Consider the following 11482-nt stretch of genomic DNA (forward strand, 5'->3'; position numbering starts at 1 on the left):
TGCTGGGGTTACAGGTGCACCCAGCTTTTATGTGAGTGCTTGTCCAGCAGGTACTTTATCCACTGACCCATCTCCCCAGCCCAGTTGTAATTTTTAAGGTGGAAAGGGGACAGAGTCTCACTATGTAGCTCTGGTTGGCCTGGAACTCTATGTAGACCAGGCCAGCTTAGAACTCACAAAGATATGCTTGCCTCTGCCACCCGAGTGCTGGGATTAAAGGCATGCAGATAGAGTAGATAGGATTTTTTTTTAAAGGATGCTCTCAATTATCTCGTGTCCCAATGTTCGTTCTATTCAATATTCTTTCATATTATAAATCACCTTCTAAAACAGCAGTTCTCAACCTGTGTGTCATGAACCCTTTGGGGGGCACGTATCAGATACCCTGCATATCACATGTTTACATTACAATTCATAACAGTAGCAAAATTATAGTTAAGAAGTGCCAACAAAATAATTTTGTGGTTAGGCGTCACCATAACACAAGGAACACTATTAAGGGTCACAGCATTAGGAAGGTTGAGAACCACTGATTTAACATAATATGATCAGACCATTATTACACACACAACCCCCCCCCAAAACAAAAACAAAAACAAAACAGATGCTGGCTTTATCTAGTGTTTCACACTGAATCACATTATTCTTTGGGTTTTTGTTTTGCTCTTTTCAAGACAGGGTCTCTCTGTATAGTCCTGACTGTCCTGGAATTCACTCTGGTCTCGAACTCAAAGATCTGCCTGCTGAAATTAAAGGTGTATGCCATCATTGCCTGGCTCACATTATTTTTAATAAACCATTCAGTTTGCCTCTTTAAGTAGCTTAAGCGGAATTTCCAGTTTGGGCTAGTTTTCGCTGGGGTATAAGAATTAATCAGTGAGCTTTTTGTTTGTTTCTTCGAGACAGTGTTTCTCTCTGTAGTCTTGGCTGCCCTGAAACACGATGTGTAGCCCAGGCTGGCCTCGACCTCACAGAGATCCACCTGCCTCTACCTCCAAGTGCTGGGATTAAAGGCGTGCGCCACCACTGAGCAGTTATTAAGTGTTGCACATAGTATTAAGACTGTAAGACTGGGGCTGGAGAGATGACTCAGCGGTTAAGAGCACTGTCTGCTTTTCAAGAGGTCCTGAGTTCAGTTCCTGGCAACCACAGTGGTGGCTCACAACCATCCATACTGACATCTGATGGTCTCTTCTAGCATGCAGATAGAGCACTCATATACACAAAATAAAGAAATCTTTAAAGAAGAAAAGACTGTCCCCTTCTTATAAACCTCACTGCTAGGTGGGTACTGTACTCCCAACCAGCTTAAGATGCCACTTCATTGTCGGAGATCAAAACAAGGAGACAGTGCACCAGATGGTGGTGGCGCACGCCTTTAATCCCAGCACTCGGGAGGCAGAGGCAGGCGGATCTCTGTGAGTCCGAGGCCAGCCTGGTCTACAAAGAGATTCTAGGACAGTTGGGGCTCTGTTACACAGAGAAACTCTGTCTCGAAAAATACCAAAACCCAAAACATCAACCAACCAACCAACCAAAAAACCACAAAGAGATGGTGAAAAATTACAGCAAGCCCTCACTAAGGCATTTTAGTTAACTGAAAGTTGAACACACAGAATGACAACAGATACAGAGGGACCTGATAGGAGTGGGGCTGTCAGCATGAGCATGAGAAAGGCCACTAGAGACAGAATAAACAGGACAGAATGGAAGAGCTATAAAAATTCAGACACTAACAGCAGGGAAGAGTGAGGTTCAATTGGCAAGAAAAAGTGCAGTCCTATTCAGAATGTCTTGGAAGTCAGACAGAGGCCCCATAAATAAAAAAAAGAACAGACTGAATAAGAAGACGGTTTGGGCTCTCCCAGTTGGTTAGAAGAAGAGGCAAATAGGGAGAGATAAAAGAAGGAATTACGAAGTTTAAGGAGAACTGACAGCTAAAGTGGAGACATCACTTAGAATGCTTAAGAATCCAGCCTGGGAAAATATGAAAACAGACATCACTAAGGTTTGGTAAAGGGGAGTGGTTTAGAACATGTTAGATGAAAGTGCAGCCTAATAGCAGACCCATAACTAATCTACAGAATAGTACCAGAGCCAAGGTAAACTCTGAGTACTCAGAGTAGATTCAGAAGCAGAAAGTTTGTTAGCAGCTGAGCAGAAAACAAAACAAACCAAACGAAAAGGTGGGGGGTTGGGGGGGGGCTTCCTAACCCTTGTCATTATACTTGATTACAAAGCTTTCCAGAAGAAAGTACAAGAGGCCTTTATTTCAGAGAGTCCTCAGCAGAGAGGCCATGACACAGCCTAACTATCTGATGGTAGAGCAGAAGAGAGGGAAACCTAGCAGACACTGGCAAGTCAGTGAGATGTGGAAGGAAAGAGACTGACTCAGGAGAGACCCCAAGCTGAAAGGAGAAAAGGGCAAAGCAAACCCATGCAAGTGCAGAGTCAGGAGAGCCGAAGTTGGAGCCAGCTCTCAGGGACTTAAAACCCCAGACAGATTTGGAAGACGCAGGCCATTCAGCACCAAGGGAACAGAGTTTTTAAAAATCTAACTTTTAAAATATTAAAGAAAAAAATTCTTTAAGATAGTTATCAATGTTCATTTAATACATTCACAGGAAGACTGAACTGATATCTTGATGCATTAAGAACTTTCTCCATGTATTGTACAAGTTATATTTAAAAAAAAATATATATATATATGAGCTTGTCTTATAGCATCTGCAATTGGATTTTACTTTTGCTTGAGAGGCTTCTGATAATGTAAGCAATAGCTTACTAAGCTTTTCACTGCATTCTATTTTTAACAATGCTTAAGTCCAATAAAGGAAAAGAGAGTGCTCTGAAAATCTAAATTATATATGATTTAACAAGTTATAGCTGGGCCTGGTGGCACACACCTTTAATTCAAACATTTGGGAGGCAGAGGCAGGCAGATTGCTGGTCTACAAAACAAATCCAGGACAGCCAAGGCCACACAGAGAGACCCTATCTTGAAAAACAACAACAACAACAAAAAACAAAAACAAGTTATGACAACAAATGCTATTACAAGTAGCATGCTCAATCATCTAATTACATATGTACTTTCTACCACTTCTTTTTCTCCCTGATGTAGGGACTGAATCTAGTTCTTGCAAAGAGTAGGCAAAGCTTCTACCACAAGTGACTTCCTACAGCCTGTAGTTTCTGCTTTAGGTGGTAGTTTGCAGCAAAGTAAACCAAGGTATCTTTCTAGCATGGCAGATACACTCTTTTGTTTTGCTTTTGTGTTTTATTTTCCGAGACAGGGTATCTCTGCCTTAGCTTTCCTGGACTTTGTAGGCCAGGCTGGCCTCAAACTCACAGTGATCCACCTGCCTCTGCCTCCCAGGTGCTGGGATTAAAGGCGTATGCCACCACACCTGGCTGGCGGATATATTCCTAACATGAGCTGCATTAACTCACCACTGATGTGGAACACAGTACCATTTGGGCACAAGTCAAGATCTATGAAACCTCATCTAATTTAAACATGTGGTGTTCGTGTGTGTGTGTGCGCGCGCGCGCGCGCGCGCGTGTGTGTGTGTGTGTGTGTGTGTGTGTGTGTGTGTGTGTTCATGCAGGGGACTGAATCCAGAGCCTCATTTATGCTAAGTAGGCATTTTATCTCAGCTATACCCACTCCCTCCTAATTTTAAGCTTAAAAATTTTCATAGACTGCCCATCCATTAAAAGATACAAGAGAGCCAATCAAACAACCTGCGACTGACCTTGTTCAAGTCTGAAGAGGGTCTTCTCTAGCCGCTCCATTTCGTTTAGCAGCAGAATTCGAATCTGCTTACTGCGTTCCATTTCGGCTTCTGGAGGATTTGAACTCTTTGTGTAGAATTAAAAGGACTCCAGAGTGGAATGAGTTGCCCCTATAGAACAAAAGGCAATTACGAGAATGCATATGTGATCTAAAACTCTCTGGAGTTGACAGTGGCACTTACATGTCCTAGATATGTTTAAAGCCGGGAAGAGCAATGAGAAAGAATGAAAAGTCTCACAAGGGAGAAGTTTCTTGTCTCTCGGAGCAGAATAAGAAAGTCTGAAGCAAAGATGTAGAGTCTTACGGTCTGTTCAAAACAGAACAGACCAAAAAAGCTAAAGCATTCCCAGAGAAAAGCAATGCATCTGCGTAAAACCTGGAGTTCAGAGGGCATACATTCGTCCCGAGCCAGAAGGCCCTGAAAACTCCAAATGTCACTGCAGCAGCCGAGGGAACAGGTGGACGAGCAGCCCGTTCCCAAATTCGGGTCTGAAGCCACCAATGGGGAAGTGATTAGAGAGAGAAGCAGTTGCTGCCCCGGGAATAGCTGTGGCGGCATTCGATGTACAGAGCGGCTATAGATAGAAGGAATGCGAGCCCAGAGCCGGACGCATTCCAGGCACTTACAAGAGGGACAGACGTGCGGCGTCGGGAGTGGGAGCCTGTACAGCGGGAACGTTGGGACGAGCGGCAGCCGGGGGAGGGCAGGGCGCCGTGAAGGGCACGGGGAGGGGCGCCGGGACCCAGGCCAGATGACAGTGACAGGCCGGAGCCGCCCGAGTCTCCGCCCCGCGCGAGTGCGGCCAGAGGACGTTTCTACTCCGGTGGGCCCTGGACTAGCCTAAGGGGGGCGTGGCCCTGCCGCCCCGCCCACTTCCGGGAGTCTTCACTCCCGTTAGCGCAGACCACTGGTCTCGCGAGAGAGGTGGGGATTTAAGAGGGGGATCGGGGTTCTGCGGAGGTTTGGGCACCCTTTCCTTGATGCTTCATCCCTGTTCCTTTCCAGGAAAAGTGAATTAAAGAGCAAAGCTAAGCGGGGATAATGCTTTGGCAAGTTCTCTCTGAAAAAAAATGCAAATTAGGACAAAACAACAGTTTCTTAAAACATTGTGCAATCCTTTAACCTCTTTGCAGCCTTATTCCTAAAATGTTATTGACACTTACACCACCCCCCCCACCGCGCACAACCCCCTAAAAATAAAATACGTGAAACATTGTGGAAAATCATGTGTGCCCTATAACTAGTCAATAGCAGCTAATAGTTAACTATAAAGATGCCAGGTATTCTTCAAAGTCCGTCGAATGAGTGAAATTCCCCGTGATGGTTGGTTTTAATGTTAACTTGCCACAGACCAGTTACTGGGAAGAGGGAACCTCAACTAAAGAGTTGCCTCCATCAGATTGGCCTGTGGGCATGTCTGTGGGGGACATCTTCTTGTTTTGTGATTGATGTGGGAGCTAAATAGCCAGCGCATTTCTGGGCAGATGGTCCTCGGTTCCGTAAGTAAGCAGGCTGTGCAAACCATAAGGAGCAAGCCAGTAAGCTGCACTTCTCCAAGGTCTCGGCTTAAGTACCTGCCTCCAGTTCTAACCTTGAGTTCCCGCTTTGACTTCCTCCAATAGGGCACTGTGAGCAGGAAGTGCAAGCCAGATAAACACTTCCCCTGCAACTTGCTTTTGGTCAAGGTTTTTATCACAGCAAACACGCATTTTTTTGCTACCATTGATTTAAAGATAAGGAAACAGGAGCCAAAAGGTTAAGGAACTTGTTTAAGGCCACTTAAGGAGCAAGGGCATGAATGTGACTTCCAGTGCCTTCTTGGTGATTTCTGTTCAGTAAACCCTTCATCGAGGACATTCATATTACTCCCATGGCTTGATATCAAGAAAGACTTGGTAAATTGGAAGACTGAGTTTGCTTTTTAGGTCGTAAGGACGTTCCGGCTCTTTTGTGACAGTCATTTCAGGCTTTCCCCTTCAGGAAGACCTCCTGCCCTGTTCTTCCATGGGCAGATTTGAGGCTCTTTTAGAGTCTCTTCTGGCCTCCGAGGAAGTGTGGAGTCCAGAGTGCACCCTCTGTGAAGAGGCTACACACTCCTGCTTTGACCGTTAAATCTCCCAGTTCAAGGCTGCGAGCTAGGCTGAGCAACACTGTAGTAGGTCTTATGGGGGAGGGTTGAGTAGTGGGAGCAGGTGGCCCAGCTACCATTGCTGTATGTTTAGTTTCTTTGATTTAAAAAAAAAAAAAGTAGATTAACCCAAGTTTATTTATTTATTTTTTATTAATTTATCCATATTACATCTCAACGGTTATCCCATCCCTTGTATCCTCCCATTCCTCCCTCCCTCCCACTTTCCCCTTACTCTCCTCCCCTATGACTGTGACTGAGGGGGACTTCCTCCCCCTGTAAGTTTTCTGATTCTTGACTTCTCCATTTGAAATAAGGGCCATGACCACACTGTCTGACTTTTCATCTGGAACAGATTTATCACCCTATCTTATGGCCTGCTCATTTTGCTGGTCCCCTGTCGGGTAGTCTCCAGAACTCTGAAACTAGCCTTTCCTGTTGTCCTGTCTCAGTAAAACCTTCACGGTGCTGCCCAATGTCTCAAATGGATACAGAAGTAAAACAGACTGAGGGCATAAATTCCTTTATGAGAGTGCTTGGCTTTTTCCCAAGATTTGTTAATTCAACTCAACTTTGAAGGCTTCATAATGTGAAACAAAGCGGACCCTGAGTGATGGACAGCTGGTTTGGTGAGAGATGCCACGAAGAGTAGTTTTATAAGTCATGTGGTATTTTTTTTTTAAGTGAAAAGTCACAAGAATGTGCTATCTGTGAAGTTCTTTTCTTTTCTTCTTCTTCTTTTTCTTTTCTTTTTTCTTTTTCAAGACAGAGTTTCTTTGTGTAGCCTTGGCTGTTCTGGACTTGCTTTGTAGACCAGGCTGGCCTTGAAATATATATATATATCCTCTCAGAGTCCGTTCTAGGATGTTTATCAATTGGCAAAGACCATGCCTGGCAGGAGGTGGTTCATCTGTGAGTGGACAAACATTACCTGTTCTCTCACAAGACTGATTTTAGTGGACATCCTTACACAAGTCTGTTTCACATCCCGCACTTGGAATCAAAACAAAAACACTTTTACATCCACTACAGGCTGACAAGTAGGTGAGGTTACAGAAGCAGAACATAAGCATAATAGCCTCCTGAAACAAAGGCATGGCTGCCACACCCTGGAACAGGCAGTACAGATCTTCTGTAGTTAAGGTCAGAGGTGGAGCACAGCCCAATCCTTGAGAAATAGAAGTTTCATCATAAAAGGGGTGAACCTTGTTTGTCTTCATTTTATTTATTGATTTTATTTTATTTTTGGTTTTTCGAGACAGTGTTTTTCTGTGTAACCTTGACTATCCTGGACTCGTTTTGTACACCAGACCGGCCTCGAACTCACAGCAATCCACCTGCCTCTGCCTCTCAACTGCTGGGATTAAAGGTGTGTGCCACCACCGCCCCAGCTTTTTCTTTATTATAAGATGACTTTTAAGCCCAAGATGGAGGCAGGCTAGCTCATCATTACTTGGTAGGGACACAGGTGTGTGGGAAGGAGTAAGCTTTGTCACAGGTGGGAGCAGTCTTGGCGGGCTTTACCCTTGGGCACCCCATGAATACCTCGTGACAGACTGAGTGGAGCCATCCTGGGTTTGGAATTCAGGAAGCAGACCTGGGAACCCCACCTGGGCTATTGTCTTTCTAATGGACCCTCACTGGGAGAAGGAGCCGGTCCTTCCCACGTGACTGAGGGAGTTGGGGAAGGGAGAAAAACAAAGTCGGCTGCAGAGAGAGCGTGCAGGCAGCAGCGGACAAGCTGGATCAGCACGCCGGCCAGAGAGACACCTAAGGATCCGTCCCGTGGAACGGCTACCGGAAGGTTCACTCGTTCGTCCCTTTAACCTTTTTCCTTCTTTTATAAGCTAGTTGGGTTGCATAATAAAGTTTAATTGCTAAGAAACAGAGTCAACACAGGTGTTTCCTCAAACAGTGATGCTTGGGAGGGAGAGGGTCAGTGGTCAGAAGAGGCTTTTTCCAAGTTTGTACATATGTGTTTCTATTTTATGAGATGAAGCAGTTTTGGGGGAGGAGGCATTAGATATGATTAGGTCCTGGTCCTGTGATCTGAAAATGCATGGCTAGCCTTATTCGGTTTATAAAATCTTCAGTATTTTTCTTTTTAAATTAGTATATAATGTCATGTATATATGTACATATATATAACACTTATATATATATATATATATATAACTTTGAATTTGGTTCCAAGGGATCTGATAGCTTCTTCAGGCCTCAGTGGGCATCAGGCATGCAATACAATACACACATGTATATGGAATCAAGCACATTTTTTAAAAGTCTAAAAAATAAAAGCCAATAAAAAAGTTCCCAAGCACCGATCTAACAAATTAGCTAAAGTGTCATTGGACACCTGCAAACACCAGGATTTAGTGGCATGCCTTTTCTATCCTTTGAAAGATCTTTTAAGTGTTCCTCAATTTAAGACCAAGCTTTTTTTTTGCACTTTTAAGCAGTTTTTAACTTTCTACTAAAATTGTGGACTCAACAGTTTCCATAATGCAGGGTTTACAGCTGGCGTTAGGGTTGAGGAGAAGGGGTCAGGAAGGAGAGAGTGTTGACACTGGTTGAGTCTTTTTGCCGAGGTTATTTCAGTCATATTGTAGTGAAAGCAGACTAACAGCAGCTTATATAGGAGATCAGTTTATTCCTGTCTGTCGTAACAGTCTAGAGGTAAAGAGCACTGGCGGGGGCGTGGTGGCACACGCCTTTAATGCCAGCACTCAGGAGGCAGAGGCAGGTGGATCACTGTGAGTTGGAGGCCAGCCTGGTCTACAAAGTGATTTCCAGGAGAGCCAAGGCTACACAGTGAAACCCTGTCTGGAAAAACAAACAAACAAACAAAAGAAGTGGCAGAGCACTTCTATGGCATCCAGAACTCAGACTCCTCCTGGGCCCTCCTCATCTTAATTGCCTGTAAGTCTGCTGGGGCTGGGGCTGTCATACCTGAGTTCATGCAGAAGTGTGAAGAGAAATAAAGAACAAACTTCTTTTTAAAGAGAATTACTTAAAAAAAAAAATATGCCATCTCTGTTTACAACTCATCAGAATCTGAGATAGACTTACATGGTCTCTAGGCAGCCATGAGACTAGCCAAAGCCTGGGTTTTGTTGAAAGAAAGGACTTCATCATACAAGAAATAGTCTCCTCCAACTTGCACTATGTTTTAAATTTTGGTACCAAAAAGATACAGTTTGCAACAGTAGAATGGAAGACCGCTAGGAACCGTCTTTATTTTATTTATTTATTTATTTATTTATTTATTTTAAGAAAGAAAGAATAAGAAAAGAAAAGAAAGAAAGATTGTTTAATTTTGGATCAGTGTTTGACATTGAAACTAAACAGGTATTTACTCACCAACGACCAGTTGCAAGAAGCTGCTTTAGATCTGTTAGTCAAAAGAGTTGGCCAAGAGCTGTTACACAGAGAAACCATGTCTGTGGGCGGGAGGCTGGGGCGGGGGGCCGGGGCGGGGGGGGGGGCGGCGGGGGAGCTTGCTGGAACTAACCCTAAACCTAAACTTTTGCCGACTTCCTACCCAGGTACTGCGGGACTGGTGGAGTCATGCTTGCTGCCTGCCTACTCCCCGGAGGACTGGAAAGAGGTGAGCCACGCCCACAGCTATCCTTCAAAAATGCCCAACCAGAGGAGTCACTTTGCCTTCCAGCTAGAGTAGGTGAAACAGCAGAGAGCAGCTGGCGTGATGCAGAGCAAAGTTAGGGAAAAGCAGCTTCCTCAAACACTGGGAAAGTCACGTAGCCATTTTGAGTCCTGATTCCTAAGCTGTTAGTGACCTCTTTTTTTTTTTTTTTTTAAAGATTTATTTATTAATATGTACACAGTGCTCTGCCTGCATGTACACCTGCAGGCCCAGAAGAAGGCATCAGATCACATTATATTGTTGTGAGCCAACATGTGGTTGCTGGGAATTGAACTCAGGACCTTTGGAAAAGCACTGAGCCATCTCTCCAGCCCTATTAGTGACCTCTTAAGGTCTGAAAACTAAAATATATGAAACGTTTTGAAGCATAATATATGTCCTGTATCTAGTTAATGACAGCTTCTGTTTCATGAGCACAAAGAAGGCACCAGGTAATCTAAGTCCATTTATATGAAGGGTCTAAATTTCCCAGACACACAATGTTTTCACCCTTGAAGGAAAGATAAGGAAAGTCTCCAACTTGCGTAAGTTCACCTAATGAACAAGGGGACAAATGTGACTTCAACTGCATTCCTGATGTGTCTTGGTTTGGTAAATCTTTTATCTGAGGGCACCGACACAATCCATCCCCATGACCTGCTATCAGTAAGGACTTCATAAATTGAAATAAGATGCTTTGGCTTTGTATACACCTGTCTCAAGAGTGAGTTTTCTTTCTTGCTTCTAGGGACATTCTGGGTTTTCCATGGCAGACAGCTTGGTTTCCTCTTCAGGAAGTCTTGTTCTCCACCTTGCATGGGTAGGTCTGTGTTCTTCTAGCTCCATCACTCTGTGCTATGTTCTGCACTAACTGTCTGGTTTTTGTTCTGTTGGTTTTGGAGTTTTGGAGACAGGATTTCTCTGTGTAGCCTTGGCTATCCTGGACTCATTTTGTAGACCAGGCTGACTTCAAACTCACAGAGATCTACCTGCCTCTGCCTCTCCAAGTGCTGGGATTAAAGGCTCCTACCATGCCTAGCTACAATTTGTCTGTTTAATTTTATCCATCTCTGCAAGGCTCTTTGAGATATTGTCTGGATGGCAAAATATATTTACACCATGTAGATATAAGTGAATATTCTAGTATTTAAATGTGTGTGTGTGTGTGTGTGTGTGTGTGTGTGTGTGTGTTTCTGTGGTGTATGTGTGTAGATGTGTGTGCACATGGAGACCAGAGGATGTTTGGTGTTCTTTTCTATTGCTGTCTAACTTCTTCCCTCATGGAAATCGTATCAAGGCTGGCAGCCAGCAAGCCAAGAAATCCTTCTGTCCCTACCTACTACCTATTCTCCCCAGCATTTAGATTACAAACTGACCTTATTGGCTAGCCACATGCAACTTTTTTTTTCTCAAGATAGGGTTTCTCTGTGTCTCTGTGTAGCTTTGACTGTCCCGGACTCATTTTGCGTATCAGACTGGCCTGGAACTCACAGTGATCTGCCTGCCTCTGCCTCCCAAATGCTGGGATTAAAGGCGTGCGCCACCACCTCCCGCTTACACTCAACTTTTAATGAAAGTACTGGAGATCTGAATTCAAGTCCTTGTGCTTGCACAGCAAGCACTGCTACTGCTGAGCCATTTCTGCAGTCCTGAGATGCTTGCCACATACACAGGAAGAGCACGGTGGCATCTGCTTGTGATTCTGGTGTTAATGAGACAGAAATGGTCAGATCCCTGGGCCTTGCTGGCCAGCTGGCCTAGCTTAATCAGTTAGCTCCATGTTCCAGTGACAGTCCCTGTCTCAAAACCTAAGATAGAGGCTCCTAGGCTGGGTATGGTGGCAGTTAGATCTCTGTGACTTCAAGGTAAACCTGATTTACACAGTGAGTTTCAGGCCATCCATGCTACATA

The 11482-nt window shown here is 44.3% G+C and overlaps 1 protein-coding gene across 2 annotated transcripts in view; it reads right to left on the minus strand.

Moving 5' to 3' along the window:
• Positions 1-4621, minus strand: part of Agl (amylo-alpha-1, 6-glucosidase, 4-alpha-glucanotransferase) — a 60151-nt gene extending 55530 nt beyond the window's left edge. For both annotated transcript variants that reach the window (XM_051166067.1, XM_051166066.1), the window contains exons 1-2: positions 4427-4621; positions 3759-3908 (exon numbers count right to left, since the gene is read on the minus strand). In XM_051166067.1, the coding sequence (XP_051022024.1) occupies positions 3759-3840 (82 nt within the window). In that variant the 5' untranslated portion in view covers positions 3841-3908; positions 4427-4621. The remainder of the gene's footprint in view (positions 1-3758; positions 3909-4426) is intronic.
• Between the last annotated feature and the right edge of the window lie 6861 nt (positions 4622-11482).

The sequence above is a fragment of the Acomys russatus genome, chromosome 23 (genome assembly GCF_903995435.1).
Source record: "Acomys russatus chromosome 23, mAcoRus1.1, whole genome shotgun sequence".
NCBI lineage: Eukaryota > Metazoa > Chordata > Mammalia > Rodentia > Muridae > Acomys > Acomys russatus.